Here is a 19,303-nt window from a genome sequence, read left to right as displayed (position 1 = left end):
GAGGTTGGAACGAGATGGTCTTTAAGGTCCATTCCGACCCCAACCGTTCCGCGATGGACTGCAAGGAGAGGAGTCCAGCCCCGGGGGCTCCTCCGCCCCTCGGCGGGGCGGGCAGGGCGGGCCCAGCCGGTGCCGGGGGCTGATCCCGGGGCTGGTCCCGGGGCGGTGCCGGGGGCGGGCGGCGGGGCCGGGGCTGCGGGCTCGGAGCACTCGGCGGCGGCGGCGCGGGGTCCGCACCATGGGCGGCGGCTGCTGGCGGCTGCTCGGCGTGCTGTGCCCGCTGCTCCTGCACCTCGGTGAGTGCCGCGGGGCCGGGCTGCGGGGCGGACACCGCCGGGGCTGGGGCGGGTGGGAGCGGGACCCCCGGCCGCCTCTCGCATCCTCTGTAGCTGCGGGGAGCGGGGTGCCCGCTTGTCCCGCGGCTCAGAGCTCCATCCACTCTTGTCCCGTGCCCTGCGATGCTCCGACGCGGCTTTGCAGCGCTGTCCGGGGCCCCTCTTGCTCCCCCGTTCCCCAGTTCCCAACCAGCCCCCTGCGCTCAGCCCACGTTCCTGCCGGCTTTCCCTGCTGCCCTCCCGCACCCTCACCGGCACCAGCGCATCCCCTCCACGTTCTCCTTCTCCTCCGTGAGCCGAGGGAGGACGCGGGACAAAGCAGCTACCAGTGACATCCCTGCCCTGAAGAGGGATGGAGGACTGGGGTTAAGCTGGTCCGACCGCACGGAGGGTGGAGGACAGGGACCACAAGCTTCGGGAGGATTTCAGGCTCCAAGGGTGGGTGATTCCGATCCTTCCCCGGGAGCAGGATGGCCGCGTCGGTACTCGCTTGGGAGCAAGCGATGCTCTGCAGCGCCCTGGGAAACTTCCTCCGTGCGTTTCCCTGGGGTTTTTCTCCCTGGCGGAGCCGGGGGCAGGTTTTTTCCCCATGGTTTTGCAGATGGCTAGTGGAGATGATTTACCCTCCTGGTTTCTCCTTCCTTGCCTGCCCTGCTCAGCCTTGCGCCGAAGGAGCGGGGCGGAGGGAAGGGTTCGTGCCGGGAATTAGAGGAGCCCAGGAGGTCAAACCTCAGCCGGCAGCAGGGACCAGCCGGCTGAGGGTGGGCATCTGCTGTGTCTCTGGGCTGGTGGGAGAAGTGCTTGGCTGGGTCAAAAGAGGAGCAAAGGGTCCCACTTTATTGATACCTGCTATGTTGGTGCCCCACGTGTCTGCCATCAGAGACCGTCCTCGGTGATGTGCTCGAGGGCTCTCATCTCAAACACGTGCTGTGCCCCGTGATGGGCTGCCAGGCTTGGTTATCTCGGCCACAGGTGCTTTGCTCAGGACCTGGTTCCAGGGGAGCAGGCACGGGATGCCAGCGGCAAGGCACACGGCTCCCTGGAGTCATCCTGGCTGCCTCAGCAGCCACCGGGCAACTTTCAGCTCCTTCTGGGCTCACCTTCCCTCAGGGGTCCCAGGACTGGGACCACACTTCCAGCAGGACTGTCCTCAGCTGGAGACCTCCCTGGCACACACCCATGGCACCTCCAAAACTCTCACAGCTCCCATGAAGTGGCCCAGGGAACCCACATCTGTCTGGCCCCGTGGGACCCCCAGGGCAGAGCTGGGGACCATGCAGGGTTTCCCTGTGACCCAGCCACGTTTTTGGTGACCCAGCCATGCACCAGCTCTTTTGGGGCTTCCCCCGGCCATGGATGCACTCACAGTCCTCGCCAATACAGCCTGTCAGCCGTCATCCCACGGCCAGTGGTGAATCCTTTGTGGAGCAGAGCAGGGAATTGAGGCTTCTTAGAAAGAAGCAGCCAGAGTTGCACTTGTGCCTCTTCCTTTTGTGGTTTTCCTTCCCCTTTCTCTTCCCCCTTTCCCTTCCCTCTTTCCTCTTTCTCCTTTTCCCCTTCCCATTTCCATTCCCCTTTCCCCTTCCTCTTCCCTCCCTTTTCCCCTTTCCCCTTCCATTCTCCCTTCCCTCTCTCCCGCTGCAGTCAGAGCAGGGACTCCAGCTTGCTGAGCCTTTGCTTTGTTTGGATTTCTTTTTTTTTTTTTTTTTTTTTTTTTTTTTTTTCTGTTGTAGTCACAAATTAATCTTTGCTGTCAGGGGATAAAGGCCGGGACAGATGGCTCTGGGGAGAGCCGGGGAGGCCCGAGGCGACACGGCCGGCAGGAGCCCCGTGGGCTGATGGCAGCATTGCTGTGGGGTCGCCACATTGTGCTGCGCCGGGTCCCGGGCTGGGAGCGAAGGTTCTGGGGGTCCGGGGGGGTTCCAGGGGAACGCAGAAGCCCCTCACCACCTTTGAGAGCCCCGGTGTCACCCCCACCCCGTGCCACTCTCACCCCAGGCACCCCCGAGCCGGGCAGGCGATGCTGTCGGGGGGGTTCCAGGGGGTGCTCAGCTCCGTCTCTCCTCTCTGTGCCCCCCCAGCCGCGAGCCAGGAGCCCGTGAGCATGGCCGGGCAGTGCGACACCATCTACAAGGGCTTCGCCGGCTGCCTCATCAGCCTGGGGGACAGCATGGCCCAGAGCGTCCGGCAGCAGCAGGAGGAGGGCGGCGAGGAGGCGCAGGAGCTGGACACCATCTGCAAGTGAGTGTCCCTGTCCCTGTGGGAGCCGCTGGGACGGCCCAGTGACCTGCCACCAGCATCCTCCTTCCCCCCCTACACTCCTGCCCTCCTCCCCAGGTCCTGGGATGACTTCCACACGTGCGCCAGCGAGGTGCTGTCCAAGTGCCCCGTGGAGGCGTCGGCCATCTGGGAGTCGCTGCGCCAGGAGTCCCGCAAGATCCAGTTCCAGGGGAACCTGCAGGAGCTGTGCAGCGCCCGGGGCCGCCTGGCCAGCGCCCAGGGCTCGCCGGCCGCTGAGACCAACCAGGCCACGCTGCGGGGCTCGGCCACCCCCCTGCAGCCCCGTCTCCTGGCCCTGCTGGCCCTGCCGCTGCTGCTGGCCCGGCCCTAGCCCTGCCTGCCTGGGGGACACCACGGGTCGGTCCCTCTGGTTCTGACCAGGAATGGGTCCCCGCCGAGCCCACCTCCCTCCTGGGGCACGGTCCTCTCCTGCAGCACTTCAGATGGATTTATATTTATATTAAAAGACACTTTTACATTTCTCCTGTCTCTCTGGGATGCCCCTCACACCCTTCCCAAGCTCCGGGGATTGGAGAGGAGATGCTCCCTGGATCAGTCCCCAAGCAGGACCAGCAGGGAGGGTCAGTGGTTCTGTTCTCAGGAGCCCCAGGAGGGCTGTCCTGGGGATTCCCATTGACCTGGTGTTCCCTGACAGCTGCTTTCAGGGCTGGGCACGGCAGATATTCCCTTTAGGGGTGGGTCAAATGGTTTCTTCATTTGAAAGGTCACCTTAGGAAAGCACAGGGTGTGTATTTCTCTTTTTGTCTTTTTTGCAGCTGATAACTTGTCCTGTGATGGGCAACTCCAGCGACATTTTCTGTGAGGAATCCTATTTTCCAATCCTTTTATTTCAGTCCTTTTGTATTCATGGTCATGAAGAAAACTGGGGTTTGCAGGGAAGAGAGGGTTTTGTTTTTTTTTTTTAGCTGAAGTGATAGAAGTGAAAAAACACAGAACTGAAGCTTTCATCCAGGTCCAAGTGGGACTTGCTGAAGTTGAAGCAAGATGACGTGTGGGAGTTTAACTTGGTTAAACTTGTGTGCCTGTCGGTGGAAGACACTGTAATTCCCATCCCTGTTAATGCTGAAAAGTTAAGATTATTTTTTTTCCCCAGCTACTGAAACCCTTTGTGCAAACCCGCTCCCCCAAGCCTGGGCTGGTGAGGGGCCTCCCCACTCTCCAGGACACATCCATCACCACTCCCCCCACAGCTACCCAAAGGGCCACTGAAATTGCAGATGGGCCACCCCAGCTCCTGCACAGATCCCGGGCTCCTCACTGGTGCAGATCCCAGCTCCTGGCAGTGGTGGTGGGTAGATCTGGTGGGCACATGGGAAAAGATCCTGCTTGGGAAAGGCAGCACAATCCTCTGGCCAGCACAAGTACCACCATGCCATGGATTGTGCCAGGCTCAGCCACGAGCAGGAGTGATGAGGAGCTCCTGCGTGCCGTGAGTAGCGAGTTGTTGCCAGTTCTGTGATTGCTGGGGTGACCTCCAGGCTGTCCCAAACACATTCCAGCAGCTGGGCACACGATTCTGGCCCAGGGAAGCGTTTTCCCGCTGGCCCGTGGCTGAAAGCCATCAGCGTGTGAGTGAGAAGCTGTTACTGCTGTCTTTGTCGAGCCAGGGAAAATTATTGTTTGTTTGGTTCATCATAAAACCTCTTCCTGCGAGGTCTGGTCACGTGTGATCCCTGACCTCTGGGATGTCACCCTGGCTGTCCCAGTCCCCTGCCAGCCTCTGGGGCCAGGAAACACTGCTGGGGTTGTTGTGCTGTGGTGCATCCCACAGAGCTGGGCAGTTGCTGTCGATCCCTCAGCGTTATGGGCAGCCCCATATTTATTTCATGTTATTTATTTCATGTTATTTATTTCATTACCAGCCTGGAGTTGACTTGGAGGGGGACACAAAACATCTGGGCTTGCTGGGGGACGATGGATTGTCACCCCATTACATGGGGCAAGACACCATCTCGTCCCTCCTCCTCCGGCAGCTGCCGCTCCCCGTGTTTAACGCCAGCGCCGGGGGGATAATCCGCCCATTCTTCCCTTCCCGGTTCCCGACAATCCTGTGTTTAAGGGTGAATTAGTGCCGGATCCCGGCAGGGTGGCTAAGAGGATAAACGCCGGCCGGGCGCCGGCCTCGCACCGCGCAGCACCCGCCGGCACCTCCGTGGGGACGGGAGCGGTGGGAGCAGCGGGGTCACTGCCGGGGGATCCCCAGCGTCCTGCAGCGGGAGGTGGATGGGGAGATGGAGCATCACCAGCACGGTGCTCTGGCCGGCTGTCACCACGGCGGGGACACCTGCGGTCGACAAACCGTGCCGCTTCCGTCCCACCCGGATCAAAGGCTGGGATCAAAGCCGCTGTCCTGGAAGATGTCCCCGTACATGTCACACACCCTTAGCCTTGTCACCGTGTGTCCTGAGCTCCAGCGCACGTCACCACTTGGCACTGCCTCCACACGTGTCTTGCGGCTGGAAGATGACACCAGAATACGTCACCACATGGTGCCTGCAGGCACTGATGGGTCTGGGGAATTGGGACTAGGATTTGAGGGTGCCAGGCTAGGGTGGGCCTGTGTGTCACCACTGCTTGGTGATGCCCCACGGTGCAAGAGCCCTTGGCCAAGCACTGTCCAAACCCCACTGCCACCCGTGACACCTGGTCCTCCTTCAAGAAGGTGCCTGCGGGGCTGAGGGTGGCAGCGTGACAGGAAGGGTGGGCATGCTGACCATCAGAAAGCTCCAGAATTGTGACAGTGTGCTGGTGCCTGTCTTTCCGTTGTGTCTGAGGGTTTGGGACGGCCCTGCAGCTGTGTCCCATTGTGGGAAGGGACAACATCCTTGCTCCTGCTCCCAGAACAAACAACTGCACACTGGCAGCATCTTAAAGCAACTCTCCAGGCTGAAACCTGTGGATCTGAGGGGGACAGAGACGGGTGGACCCCGGCACCAGGAGCCTCTGGAGCACCCAGTGTGCCGTGGAAACCCCTCGTTCCGGTTATGAAACTCCAGTGACCTACTTTACACTCCCTGCTTTTGTTCCTAATTCCCAGATATGGCCGCTCTCCAGATTTTGCCCATCAAGGCAAATTAATTGGAGTAGATCCTAATTTGCTCTCTGCTATTCTTTGGGCAGAAGATTAAATGCTCTGCAGACATTATCTCCCTCTCTCTTCTCTAAGAGACAAACCTGAATTATTAAAAAAAAAAAAGGAAGAAAAAAAAAAAGGGATAAAGGCCGCCCGAGTCCGGCTGAGTTGATGTTTGAATTCACTTCTTGTAATCGCAGAAGGGGCCGGGGAGGTTCCCACGTCCTGGGCAGCTGGAACCAGATGGTGACACTATTCTGGGCGGCTGTGTGAGGGAGATGGCACACGTGGCATGGCGGCACGAGGGCCAACCTCCCAGCCACTCCACCCGACGCCTCCACCACGCCGTGGCTGAATCCTCCAGTCCTTTCCCCAGGGAAACTCCTCCCGGTGATGGCGCCGGCCAGGGAATGACTCCTCGTCTGTGGGGATGCACTTGGGTTTCCCCAGCTGGGTGGGTCGGTGTGGGGGCCACCAGCAGAAGGGGGATGGCTCCTTGCCCTCCCACGGCCCCCAGTGCCACTGTTCCAGCCTGGTGTCCCCATGGAAGAGCCCACCCAGGCACCAGTAGAGCCGCCTCTGGCATCACCGGCACCCCCGGGATGAGCGGGAGCGCTGGAAGCCGCGAGTGGCTTGGAGGACACTGTGACACAGGCCTGGACACTGTCCGAGCTTGCCTGGGGATTTCTGCCGAGCCAAATGTCCATCTCTCCGTGAGGGAACACCAAAAGTCAACCTCAATCCCTGCGGATCGCGGGCGGTGGGAACAGCTGAGCCGGAGTCACCTCTGCCGTGGGGGCTGTGCTCAGTCCCCCGCCCGGCACCCCATCTGCGCTCGGCTCTGGGGCTTTTTTATTCCCCCGGGAGAGGCATATGGAAAGTTGGATTTCTTTTTTTAAGCAGCTTTAATTGAACATCCTCCCTCTCCGACCTCCGCTCAGCCTTCCGCAGGACAACCTTGAGCTCTGGCCCAGCGTGGCTGCTGAGGGATGGGATGAAGCAGCGCTGGTGGGAGCCCAGGCACCCACACCCAGAGGGACAAGAGGCTGCAGGGCTGGTGTCCCCAAGGAGCAAGGTGCTCATCCTGGTGGGAAAACTTCCTGCTGTATCTTCAGGAATGGCTCCAGATGGATTAGCGGGTTTCAGGGGCCAGTAGACGGTGAGCCCAAAGCCAAACTGAGTGCCTGACCTGGCAGGCAGCGGATCATGTGGACGAGCAGACAGTTCCCTGCTCATCCCTGGGTGCTTTGCCAGGCGGATGTCGGCTTTGTGCGGATGTCTGGTGTGACTTTCCCTTGGCTCCAGCGGGTCTCAGAGCGCCGCCACGGCATAAATAATACAGGGGCGAGCTGCTCTGATTAAAGTTCTCAGAAGTCTGTGGTTCTGGCCCAAGACTTCGCCATCTTCCAGCGGTGATGGGCCTGGGAGTGCCTCATTTGGTGTCCTCATGAGGCTGGTCAGGAAACAGAGCTGCGAGGAAGCGGCTAATGGAAGATGCGTCCCCAGAGGGAAACGCATCCTTGCAGAGCACTTATCCCTGTGGCCGAGGTGAGGCAGCCCACTGCTCTACACCCAGCTGGAGCAGCTGGGATGACGAGGAGGGGCACATGCTGGTGGCACCAAGCTGGGATGACCTTGAGAAAAAGACTAAAATAACAGGATCAACTTAAATAGGGACACATGCGAGTTTTTACGTGACAGACACAGGCTAAGCCACCTCTCAGGGACGGTGCAGAGGATGTGTGGCTGTGGAAACACCTCCAGAATGAAAAGGGGGGCGGATAAGAGGGCTGAGAAGGTACCAATAGCACCATCACTGTGTGGGACAACAAAAGCTGGGGAATTTTTCACACAGGGAACTATACAACTCACCAGATCTGTGCCCAGGCAGCCTCTCCTCAACCCTCACACATTTCCACGCCTTACTGGGAATTACGTGGAGAAGAAGCTGATGACAATAGCGTGCATCAGCAGGTACAACTTTTATTGCATTGTGACTTACTAATCACTTTAAACAGCCGAAGATCCCAGGAGCATTGAAATAAACCCAGCTATTTTTAAAAGCATGGTAGGAGTGTGAAAATAGCCCCGCTCCACCCGAACCGCCTCGGGAATGACGTGACAGCCGGGCTGGAAAACAAGCCCGGCAGTGTCGCCTTTACATCTTCCCCAGAGAAAGGAGAGCCATCAGCATCCCTGCGAGGTGTCATCCCTCATCCCCCTGCTCTCAGGACATCCAGGGCCGGGCCCTGCAGTGTTTTGTTGGGTATGGGCAGAGGAGACGAGGAAGAAAGGCCCACAGGCAGTTACCAAGCAAACTTTGCGGGTTTTGTGGCACTCGGTAGCCGGGGAAGAGAAAGGGGAAAGGAATGTGCCTCGTTATTCTGCGGTGCACAAGAGCCAGCCCGCAGGGACCGGGTTTTTCCCTGCCAAGGAAAAGCACCGGCGCTTCCGGGCGATTCTCTTGCAAAGGGAGTGTTTTCCCAGAGCCCCGGAGCCCAGCGGGGAGCCCTCGGAGCAGCTCTCGGAGCTGGGTTTGGCTCCGGGAAGGAGGTGAGGAGCCATCCAGCCATCCATCCTCGGGCACTGCATCCCCACGGCCGTCCCTCCGAGGCAGGAGCGTGGGGAGCGGGAACACCGTCCCTGGGGGCCCGTGGGGCTGAGTGGGGTCCCAGGCCTCGTGGGGCTCAGAGAGTGTTCCAAAATGCAAAACATGCCAAGGTTGTCTTAAGTCAGGATGGTTTTGATGTTTGATCTTCGTATACTTTGAAGGCTAATCGGCATGAAAGGAGACCTAATCAGTGGAAGTGGCAGCAGCCAGCGTCCTTTACTCGAGGATATCCTGGATGTAGTAAATCAGGGACTAAGGATGTAGCAAATCAAGATGTTGACATATGCCTACGTAGGCATTGCCTACTTGGCTAAAATACTCCAGGTCCACATATCTTAGACCTGAACTATCTTCATGATAATACTAAAAATCACACCTACAGGTCAGAAAGACCCTGCCCAGATAAAGACGCTTCCCCTGAGCGTGAGTAGAAGTTACCCGGGTTATGTGATTTGCACGGGAATTACTAATTAACCCAATAGAGGGGCTGTGCTTGGGAATTTAACGACTCTGAACTTCCTGTGTGAACAACAACACGGCAAGTCCAGTGGGATGTGCTGGATTTGTGGAATAGCACAGAGCACGTGGGGAGCTCTGACATCAATTAGCAGTGTCTCTCTTGAGTGTGTCAGTACCAGCTCGTTGCACATCGGGGAACAAACACAGTTTTGTGGGTGACAGCAGGGCCTGGGGAGTGAGGGGGGTCCACGAGGCTGAGGGGTTCCAAGGGCCCCGCGGGGCTGAGGGGTCCCAGAGCCTTGAGGAGACCCAGATGGGGCTGAGGGGTCCCAGATGGGGCTGAGGGGTCCCAGAGCCTTGAGGAGACCCAGATGGGGCTGAGGGATCCCAGATGGCACTGAGGGGTCCCATGTGGGGTTGGGGGTCCCAGAGCCCTGAGGATTCCCCGATGGCACCGAGGCGGGGCCCAGATGGGGCTGGAGGGGGTCCCGGGGTCCCTGAGGGAGCTGAGAGGTCCCGGAGCCCTGAGGAGCCCCAGATGGCACTGAGGGGTCCCGTGTGGGGCTGGGGGACCCAGGTGAGGCTGGGGGGGTCCCAGAGCCCTGAGGGTTCCCAGACGGCACCGAGGGGGATCCCGGGTGGGGTTGAGGGGGTCCCAAAGCCCGTGGGGTTGGGGGGTCCCGGATGGGGTTGGGGGGTCCCGGATGGGGTTTGGGGGGTCCCGGAGCCCTGAGGGACCCCCCGGTCCGGTCCCCGCGGCCCCGCCAGGGGGCGGTATTGCGGCCCCTCCCCGCGCTCCTCGGCCCCGCCCCTCCCGCCCCTCGGTTGTCCCCCCCGGCGCGCGGTGATGACGTCAGGAGGCGGCGCCGCGGCGCGGTCCGGAGCGGGCTCCGGTGAGTCGGGCCCGGCGGTGCCGGCGGCGGCTCCGGCACCGCTCCCTCCTTATCCCCCAGCCCTCCGTGGGTCCCGGCGCCCTCACGCTGCCGCTGCCCGGAGCGCTGGGCCGCGGGAACGGGCGGGCCGGGGTGCGAGCCCTGCCCGCCCCCCCGTGAGTCCCTCCAGCTCCTCCCGGGCCTGGAGCCGGGCCTGCCGCGGGACAGGCTCCCGCCACCGGCCTGGCCCGGCCCTGCGTCTGCTGTCCGGGATGGGCGAGAAACGGCCCGGGTCGGGATGAGTGATGGAAACAGTGGGAGGTGTGGAAGTCTCGGGAGGAGTTGTGAAAACAGTCAGGAGTGCTGGGAGTCGCGGTTGGTTTGGCCCAGCCTGGTCCGCCCCTGGCTCTGGCACAGCTGCCTGAGGTGCTGCAGCGGCCCCAGCCCCGGGTGTGCCCTGCAGAACCCGCGGGAAGCTCCCGTTGGGAATGCTGGGTCTGTGCCAGGTTTGTGCTCTCAGGTGAGGTGCTCTCAGCGCTGCTGTGTTGGCACAGGTGTGGTTTGCAGGTTCCTGTGTTTGAGCTCTGAATTAACACAGTTCAGAGCTGCTCTGTTCACATCTCCAAACTGGCATCTCATAGAACAGCAGTGTTAAAGAGCTTCAAGTTGTGATGTATTTACTTGGGGGTGGAAGGTCTGCTTGGCCTTGGGGGATCTGGGCAGGTGACTGACACCCCTTGGAGTGGGCTTGTAACACCCCATTTCTGTAATTCCTTTCCCCAGACTCGTGGTGATTGTTATACAGAGTATTTCCACCTGCACTGATGTGGAGTTGTGCCCCACCACAGGTAGGGTGCGTGGCTGGTGTGTTTGACCTCAGGGTGCTGCCAGCAGGGCTCCCCTGAGAAGTTCCTTTGGGGATGTTTTTGATTTTAAAACCAAATCTTAACTAAAGCCTGGTTTTCTTTCCAGGTTGGATGCAGAGTTCTAAACTCCTTCGGGGCGTCCCTTTAAAACATTTCTTATTTCTCCACCTGATTCTCACGATGGAAAAGCAGCCAGGCTTCCTTTTCTGCCGTTCATGCTGAGGAGCTGGGTGGAGAGGTGGTGCCTGAGTGGGGATTCACCCGGTGATGGTAAGAACCTGAGATCACATTTCAAAGCTGAAATCGTTTTTCTGTAGCCTCCTGCAAAGGCTCAGGCACCCACTGATGGGCTCTGAGCCAAACGGTGCAAGTGGAAAACTGCCAGAGCCACAGGCACTTTCCCCACCTCCTGGCCAGCGATAGGGCTTTAATCAGCACAGAAAGACCTGCCCAGGTGCACCTGATTTGAAATACAGCGTGATGAGCAAGAGCTCCTAGTCTGGAAGAGCTGGTGGGAATTCCACTCACTGCACACAGCTCCACGCGGAAAGCCAGAAGTGCCACTTGGTGCCTGGAGATGTCAAATAAAGCAAAAACTGAGTCAGGCTGTTGGAAGATTTAAAGCCCACCTTGGATGGAGCCTCTGGCTTCATATTCCCTTCCTGTGCCATTCCGCTGATCCCCAGGAGCAAAGCAGGGAGAGGTTTCGGACACCTGTAAAAGTTCAATCTAAAGAAAGTTTTAGGCAGATTTGTTAAGTGAACAAGTTGCTGAGGTGCTTTGTGGAGCTGCTGGTGAGGCATTTCAGAACTCTGAGGTTTGAAGTGGCTGCTGTTGTGTGAAGTCGAGCAGCTGAAACAAAACAGGAAAATGCTTGACTCTTTCCTTAATTTGATTTTTATTAAGCAGTTAAGGACAAAAAGACCTCCAGAAGTCTCAACCACTCTGTGACTCTGACTCAGTGCTCAGCTGGGAGCAGAACAAGAACTGTGGTTAATAAAAAGGGATACTGTGTGATTTCCATGGACACATCCATGGTTCTGACCACGGCTGTGTTTGTAGGCCCCATCTTCACTGGCTTGTGATGGAAGCAGCAGAGCACTGTGCTTGGTCAGTCCCAAATTCTTAGTTTGTGGTAGCACATGGCCTACTTTTTTTTTTTTTTTTTTTTTTTTTTTCCCCATTTGAACCTTTACTGCCTCGATTCCAATTTGTTTGTTTCTCCTCGTTCTTCTCCTGAGGTTCAGATGTGGGAATTGTCCCGGATGTGGCTGCTGCTGGTGCTCCCCTGGGAACATGCCTTGACAGGGAATTAACACCAGTCAGGGATGGGCTGCGGGACAAGCAAAGTGCTTCCCGAGCCCCCCAAAGACGTGCAGCTGGACCTGGTCAAGAAAGTGGAACCCTACACGGGCCACAGCGACATCTACAAGCACTTCATCAGGGATGACTGCGGGGCTGTCATCAAGGCCGGCTCCCCCTCGCCCCCTCACCCCGCCAACCCCTACCCCGGCCACGCCCTGCCCGCCCACCAGCCCGAGCCCCGCAAGAACAAAGTGGCCAAATACCGCGCCAAGTTCGACCCCAGGGTGACGGCCAAGTACGACATCAAGGCCCTGATCGGGAGGGGCAGCTTCAGCCGCGTGGTGCGGGTGGAGCACAAGGCCACCAAGCAGCCCTACGCCATCAAGATGATCGAGACCAAGTACCGGGAGGGCCGGGAGGTGTGCGAGTCGGAGCTCAGCGTCCTGCGCCGGGTGCGGCACACCAACATCATCCAGCTCATCGAGGTGTTCGAGACCCAGGACCGCGTGTACATGGTGATGGAGCTGGCGACGGGCGGCGAGCTGTTCGACAGGATCATCGCCAAGGGCTCCTTCACCGAGAGGGACGCCACGCGCGTGCTGCAGATGGTGCTGGACGGCGTCCGGTACCTGCACACGCTGGGCATCACCCACCGGGACCTGAAGCCGGAGAACCTGCTGTACTACCACCCGGGCACGGACTCCAAGATCATGATCACGGACTTCGGGCTGGCCAGCGCTCGGAAGAAAGGGGATGACTGCCTGATGAAGACCACCTGCGGCACCCCGGAGTACATCGCCCCCGAGATCCTGGTCAGGAAGCCCTACACGAACTCGGTGGACATGTGGGCGCTGGGCGTGATCTCCTACATCCTGCTCAGCGGGACGATGCCCTTCGAGGACGACAACCGCACCCGCCTGTACCGGCAGATCCTGAAGGGGAAGTACAGCTACTCGGGCGAGGTGAGTTGCGCCGAGGGGAAGCCTCAAGAAGCTCTCCCTGGGTGGGTCTCTGCGATGGCAAGAGGCTGTTTTGTCACGTGCAGGGTGGTGGCGTTACCCAGGTTAACAAACTCTGTGATTTTGGCTTTTTAAAATGCTTCCCCATTCTCTGTCTGCTCTCCCAAAGCTCTCCCAGTGCAGCACAGTGAGCTCCTTTAAAAATCTGGGTGTTAAGAAAGAGGAGACTCTTCCTGCAGAACAGAATGGAGATGCTTGTGGGTGTCTGGCTGGGGGAACCTTGGCTGTGGCAAGCTGCCCTGTGAGGCTTTGCAGTAGAAACTTTGTGCCAGGGTGTTCGGAATGTGGCATGTGCATACCCAGCCTGATTTCTGGTGCAGATCCAAGTGGAGCATGAAAAACAGCTTTGCTGATAGGCAGGGTTCTGGCAGGCAAGGGGGCACCTGGTTCCTCAGTCTGGGGACATGAGCATTTCAGAAATGGGTCTGCATTGTCTTCTGAGCTTGGTGTGTGATAAATGAAGGGCTGAAGGATAGCTTTTATAGATAACTATGAGAAGAGGACCCTTGGGAGATAATTTTTAGGCAGAAGACGAGTGCCCCTGCCCTCCTGGAGTCCCATCACTCCAGAGAACTTCCTCCTGATGGTGGTGGGAGAGCTCAGTGACCAGCCAGCTCCTTCACCAGCACCATTACCACGTGTAGCATAACATCACTAGGAATCACACCTGTAGAAAGTGTGGGGGGGGATCCAAATTTGCAAGTTTCCTCTCTGCTTGTATCCCTCACTGTATTAAAAATACTAAAAAATGAAGCTTTTGTAACTTCTTTCTTTAATAAGCAGGAGAGTGTTTAGATTCCTGAGCACCATGACTTTGGGATGAATCCCACTTGGGAGAGTCTTAACGAGTGGCTAAATTTATGATTCTGAAGCGACAGTAAAATAACTGTCAAAACCCCAGAATAAATTAATGATCCTGCGTTTTTAAGCGTGACAGGTATGTTGGCATTTTAATGATGGATGGAAGGGAATCCACATTAAGTTTTTAAACATATGAAGCTGCTTTAGGATTTTGTTTAAAAAGAAAAAAAAAAATCAGTCACTCTCCGAAGGGTTATCAAAGGTGTCAGGAAGTCTTTTGTACTGTAAAGCTGTCAGGCCAGCTTGTGTTAATAGCTGGAAGATCCAAGTTAAATGAAGCTGAGGAATCCTGGCATTATCTTAGGAGGCCACCAAGGAGGGCCCAGATTTGACACCTTTGTGGGTCTTGTTAATTCTTTCCATGAGCGCTCCTCAAAGCCCCTGGTACGCAGTGGAGACACAAGAGGGAGGGGTCATAAACCCCAAATCTGGCAGCTTTTGGACTAAGTGTGTTACTTCCTTCAGAAACTGCTGTACTTGATTAGTTTCCTGCCAAAAATGTTCTATCAGCTGCTTCCTTGAACTCCAGTTTCAGCTGACTTTGGCAGCCTTTGGTCGTTAATTTGCTGTTAATAGGCTCTGTTAACCAGCTGTGGAATTTAGGGATGCAGTGGGGTTGTCCTGATGCAGAAATAGATGAATTACCAGCTGCATGTAACATCTGCAGGTAACACTGAGCAGCGAAGTCCTGGTTGGTCACCTTGTAACCAGTGCTGGTGGATCTGCCAGATCTCTGCAGAGAGTGGCCCTCTGTGACTCCACGAGGTTTCCTGAGCTGATTTGGGGACGTCATGGTGTCTGCACAAATTGGTGTAATGTCTCCACTCCTCAGTGCCTGAGCTGGTGTGTAGTGACACCGAGTTTTATGACTCACTCAACTTTGTCACTCGCTATTTTTACTTTTTGGCAGTTTTTTTTAGTTAAGCTTAGCACGTTGCCTAAGACAGGTTCTGCCTGTTCTTGTGAAAGGGGGTAGTCCTGGAGTCTTAGAATCTTAGAAGCAAGAGGTGGGATACTCATTTGACACCCAGTAAATGATGCTGATGATGCTGAGTTGCTGAGGTTAGAAACAAAGCTGAGGAAGCAGTGAGGGATCACAGGATAAATTGTCTGATGGTCAGGGTGGACAAACTTGAGCTGGTCCCATGGGAAGACGGGCAGTTTGAATTTCCTGTAAATAATGGTGGGCCCTGAAGGTGCTTCTCTCTCTTCAGAAGAAACAATTTGAGGTTAAATACTTCTAAATATCATCTTGATGCTGTGTGTTTTGAAAGTGCCAGTGCACAAGCCTGAGGCGTGTCACTTGTTATCCCACCACAAATTACACTCTTCAGGGGGATATTACAGATACTATGTGTGAACGTGAGTGGTTGTTTGGGAAAGCTGTCAGTGTTTTACTGCTTGGAAAGCAAATATGTGTCAGCCTGTGTCTGCTGCCGGGATGCTTTCTGTTCCTCCAGAGCCAGGGAAAATGGATGCTTTCATTTACCAGTGTAATTAAGCCTGTGCCCCTAAATTGCTGGCGCAGCCAGGTATTGGCAGGAGATGCAGTAAAAAGGCTGCTGGTTTTGGTGAATAAATTCCAGGAGAAAACAAAGTGAGCCAGAGATTTAGAGGTGTCTCTTAGTGTGTTTCCCACAGCATTGCCAGCATTCCTAAAAGCTGTCTCCTGGGCTTTCAAATGCTTCCTAATTTCTGGTGTTCACAGAAAATTGCCCTCTTTTTTTTGGATGTGTTGCGCTGGAAGAAGTGGGAAGATGTTGGGAATGAGGCTGTTGTTGGTAAGTTTGTCGGACTAATGGTAAGGAGAGGAGCCATAAGTCCTGGTTTCTTTGGAGCAGGAGTGGGCAGAATACTTGAGTGCATTGCAGAAGGTGTCTGTCTTGGACAGATGCAGAAGCAGAGCTTTCATGGGAGCGTCTGCTTTTGTCATCTGCAGTTCGAGGATGTGAAATGGCAGAGGAAACGTTGAAAGAATCCTATGGACTCCAGTGCCCAGAGCTGACAGCTTGAGCTGTGCAGCTCAGACAAGTTCCAGGGGGGGAAGGAGGAAGGTGTCTTCAAACTGCACCAGCTCAGGCAGCAGCAGTGCCCTGGGTTTGCAGAGTCTCAGTGCTGAGTCCTGCTTTTTTGAAAGGCCTGCCCTCAAAACCTGGTCAGAGAGGACAAAGCTGTATTGAAGGAGGAATAAAAGCCACGGTGCACGCTGACCTGAGAAGTAGCTCCATGTTCTTGGGAAAAAACAAGTGATCTCACATCCAGCTAATGGAATTGCTTTCTGACTGGGACCCTCTTCGCCCGGGCTCCTGTTCCTGGAGTGTGAGGTCTGTTTGAAGAGCCCATTAGAAGATCAGTAGGAGAGGCCTCCCACAATAGGTTATTCAGGTGCTGCTGACATCACTGCGCTGATTATCTCTTGTATCTGCTTCTGTACTTTTTTGAACTGCTTGGAGTAATGGCTAGGGTGAGGAATGAAGGAAAGCTGGCTTTGTACCTTGGTATCCTTTTTTTATCTTTCCTGAGCATCCCTAGGTAAGGGTTAGGTGGGCTATTGACACTGCCTTGGATGTAGCCTGCTGCAAAGTTGTTATCTTTCACTTGTTTTGTCAGAACTTACTGAAAAGAAGGCTTGGTAATATTCTAATTGGAATCTCGAGGATAAAATTGATTCCTGAGGGGGGTCTCCTTGTAGCTTAAAAAAGTGGATTGAGGAATAAAGCTGGAATAACATTCACAGTTCCCTTTGAAAGTGCAGAAATGAACATCAGGCCATCATTATCCTGCTAGGACAGGCTTGCTCTAGTTCTGTTTCAAAGCTTCTCCTTCTGTTGAGTACCAGTACTTTTATGCTGCTTTACACACCTGGGAGAATTGCCTGAAGAAGTGGTAGGTAATACATGTTATGGTTAAATTGGGAAGCTGAGCTGGGGTTGTATGAATTGTTCTGGTTTTGATATCTGATCTGGGCAAATCATTTCCCCTCGTGGCCTGTTTTCCTATTTATAGAACAGAATAATTTTTTTTTTTTTGTGGCAAGTTCACGGTGGGTGAGGTTGGTGTGGGAAAACTTGTTATAAATAAAGGTGCCAGTGGATGCAGTGGTAAATGGGGTGCAAGGAGAGATGTTTGATACAGGAACCAGTGCTGGCAGGAGCAGTTAGATCCATTTCTCCAGCGAGCTGAGCTCCTTTTGGATGGTGGTCCTGCCCTCCTGCATATCAACAGCTCCTCCAAATCTTTGTGGAAAGCAGCTAAGAAGCACATACTAAAAACTTCAGTGGTAAAGAGAGATTTGCAGCCCAAATGCCTTCAGAGCAGAGCTGGAGGAGGAGCCTAAGGTGCAGATTGTGTGTGCATGGCATTTCTTCTTTTCTCTCCTTGAACATTCGGAATCTTTAATGATTTTCCACCCTAGCTTGGAGTTGAAAGCACCAGGTTGAGTAAACTCTGCAGGTCCTGCATGGATAGGTTCGGGCTGGAAGAACACCCTCAGGTACAGGAAAACCAAGTCACTCTCCGTGAGTAGCTGAGTGGAGTGGTGTGAATGGTGTCCCCGCAATAACTGGCGCGGTCTGTGCAAGTGAAGAAGCAAAACACTTTCTCCCCAAGCAAGTTTGCCTGCCTGCAGGTGATAGGAGAAGCAGGAAACATGGAGAGTGCATTAGCAAACAAAGTGTTTGCATGTGCTACCTGGCAGACAGCAGGATAAAAATAAAGCCGTTTCGAGACAGCTGATGCGTGTTTACAGGATGAGTCCTCACCCAAGTACGTGAGCTCTGAGTCTGCAGAGCGTTTTCAAAGTATTCTTGTAATTGTCCTCCTCGTGGAGGACTTTTAATCCCTCAAGTCCCTCGTGACACATAATGGAAGAGACAGGTGACACAGGCTTGTCAAATTTTAATATTAATTTCCTGCGTTTATTCAACTTTTTGAGAGAGAGTGGGGTAGAACTTGAGCCCAGGCTGCTTCTGACTCAGCTGGGAGCTGGTTGCTGGATCGCCCTTCCTCCAAGGGGACTGATCAGTCATTGTATTATGATGTCTGTGGTTGGATTTCCTATCAAATGACAAAGTTATTCTAAAAAAGGCGCAAGCAATAAAAAGAATCTGTAATGATTCTTGGTAACCTCCTTCCCCTAAAAGTTGCAGGTGGAAATGTAAAGCGGCAACTCAACTTTCTGTTTGGTGTACTTGGATTTTAGAGGAGTACTTGCATATCACAGAACATCTCTCCATAATCCTTATTGCTCTGCAGGAGAGTTCAGTCAGTGTAGGACAAGTATTCTGAAATTTTGGATGTGTTTTTTTTTTAAAGAGCAGTAGGTTTTGCATTGATGGTGTGACAGGTCTGTCTGACTGCCAGTCCTGGACTGACTCCTGTGTGCTTGCACTTTGGGTCACTTAAAATTAATTACATATTCCTATGTAATTAAAAAAAATTAAACAAACCAGCAGTGTTTTGTTGTTTTGATGACAAAATTATAATCACTTTATCAAAAAATACCAGTTTGGAAAAAAAAAAAAAAACAGGTGTCCCGTAGCATATGAGCTTTATTTTCTATTTTGTACTCTTTTTACCCCAGAAATGCATCCAGTTTTTTTTCCTGCAGTTCATGCTCAAACAGCGCTATATATTATCAAGTTTTGTGTAATATGTTATCTGCCAATTAAACTGGTTATGGGGTAGAAACTGCCCTGAGTGAGGGAAAACTCTGCTCTGGTTATTTTCTCCTAGCACATCTCCTGTTTAAGATGGGCAAAGAGGCAGCCTGGCTTTTCCAAGTTTGGGAAAACACTCAAAGCAGATTTAAAATACAGCAGTAACAGAGAATCACCACTGCCCTCTAATGCTCCCTAGGGCCTATATGTATTTTTTTTTAATACAGGAGATAAAATCATGCGTGTACAAGAGGCCAGGAGAGCTGGTAGGTGCCTTCCATTTATGGAAGGTTTCCCTTTGCAGGGTGTCCTCTGCTGCCCTTTTACTCGAAGAGGAGCTCATTGCAAAGCCACTTTACTCTTCTGGAAGTTCTCCGTGGGGTCAGTGCCTGGGAGGGTCTGGATTGCAGCAGGATCCCTCACTGGAGAGGACCCTGGCTGGCCACACTGGCTCACGGTGCTGCCCTCCCTGGCTGTGCCAAATGGCCTTTAGACCCGTTAGATGTTTCTGCAAGACACAGTCGTCACCTTGGCCTCTGATCTGTGTGCCAGAAGAGGGGAGAGACTTCAAACCAGCAGGGTGGCCAATTTTCCAGCCTTCTCCCTGGAGTTTTGAGTGTCCCGAGCTGCTGAGTAGAGTATAACGAGGAAAACAGGGCCAGGGCAGCTGAAGGCAGGGTTTTTAAACCACATTTGCAGTACTTATTTGCATGAGCATACAAGTCTTTGGGACCACGTTTTAGCCTTCTTGGGGAAAGAAAGAGCTTTTTAAATACACCAGCTGCTGGTTTTTTCCCTGTGAGCCACGTTAGATGGTAGAAGTGTTTTACGGTAGTCCTGTCACTACAGGCATTTTTATTTTTTTTCCCTAAAAATTAAAGTTGCTTGTTGTTTTGTTTTGTGTTTTTTTTTCCCCCTCCAAGTAGGGAAGAATTGTTTGGGT

The 19,303-nt window shown here is 54.6% G+C and overlaps 2 protein-coding genes across 4 annotated transcripts in view; both read left to right on the top strand.

The window, feature by feature from the left end:
* Positions 1-19,303, top strand: part of PSKH1 (protein serine kinase H1) — a 33,433-nt gene that overhangs the window by 1,084 nt on the left and 13,046 nt on the right. The window contains exons 1-2 of one of the 2 annotated variants that reach the window (XM_027906428.1): positions 10,625-10,787; positions 11,759-12,784. In XM_027906428.1, coding sequence (XP_027762229.1) covers positions 11,846-12,784 — 939 coding nt within the window. In that variant the 5' untranslated portion in view covers positions 10,625-10,787; positions 11,759-11,845. Of the gene's footprint in view, positions 1-10,624; positions 10,788-11,758; positions 12,785-19,303 lie in introns of those variants that run through there. The other variant, XM_027906429.1, reaches the window with a different exon arrangement.
* Positions 218-2,947, top strand: NRN1L (neuritin 1 like). 2 transcript variants are annotated; one of them, XM_027906433.1, is made up of 3 exons: positions 218-296; positions 2,417-2,576; positions 2,673-2,947. In XM_027906433.1, exons 1-3 carry the CDS (start codon positions 239-241, stop codon positions 2,944-2,946), a joined length of 492 nt encoding a protein of 163 aa, XP_027762234.1. In that variant the 5' UTR covers positions 218-238; the 3' UTR covers position 2,947. The 2 variants fall into 2 exon arrangements, with proteins under 2 accessions (XP_027762234.1, XP_027762235.1); XM_027906434.1 differs by lacking the exon at positions 218-296 and adding an exon at positions 2,071-2,235.

This window comes from Empidonax traillii, unplaced genomic scaffold, assembly GCF_003031625.1.
Source record: "Empidonax traillii isolate 1590-97213 ecotype Southwest subspecies unplaced genomic scaffold, ASM303162v1 scaffold1297:size275931, whole genome shotgun sequence".
Taxonomy (NCBI): domain Eukaryota; kingdom Metazoa; phylum Chordata; class Aves; order Passeriformes; family Tyrannidae; genus Empidonax; species Empidonax traillii.
Note: the sequence above shows the minus strand (reverse complement) of the source record. Positions and strands in the feature narration are given on the sequence as shown.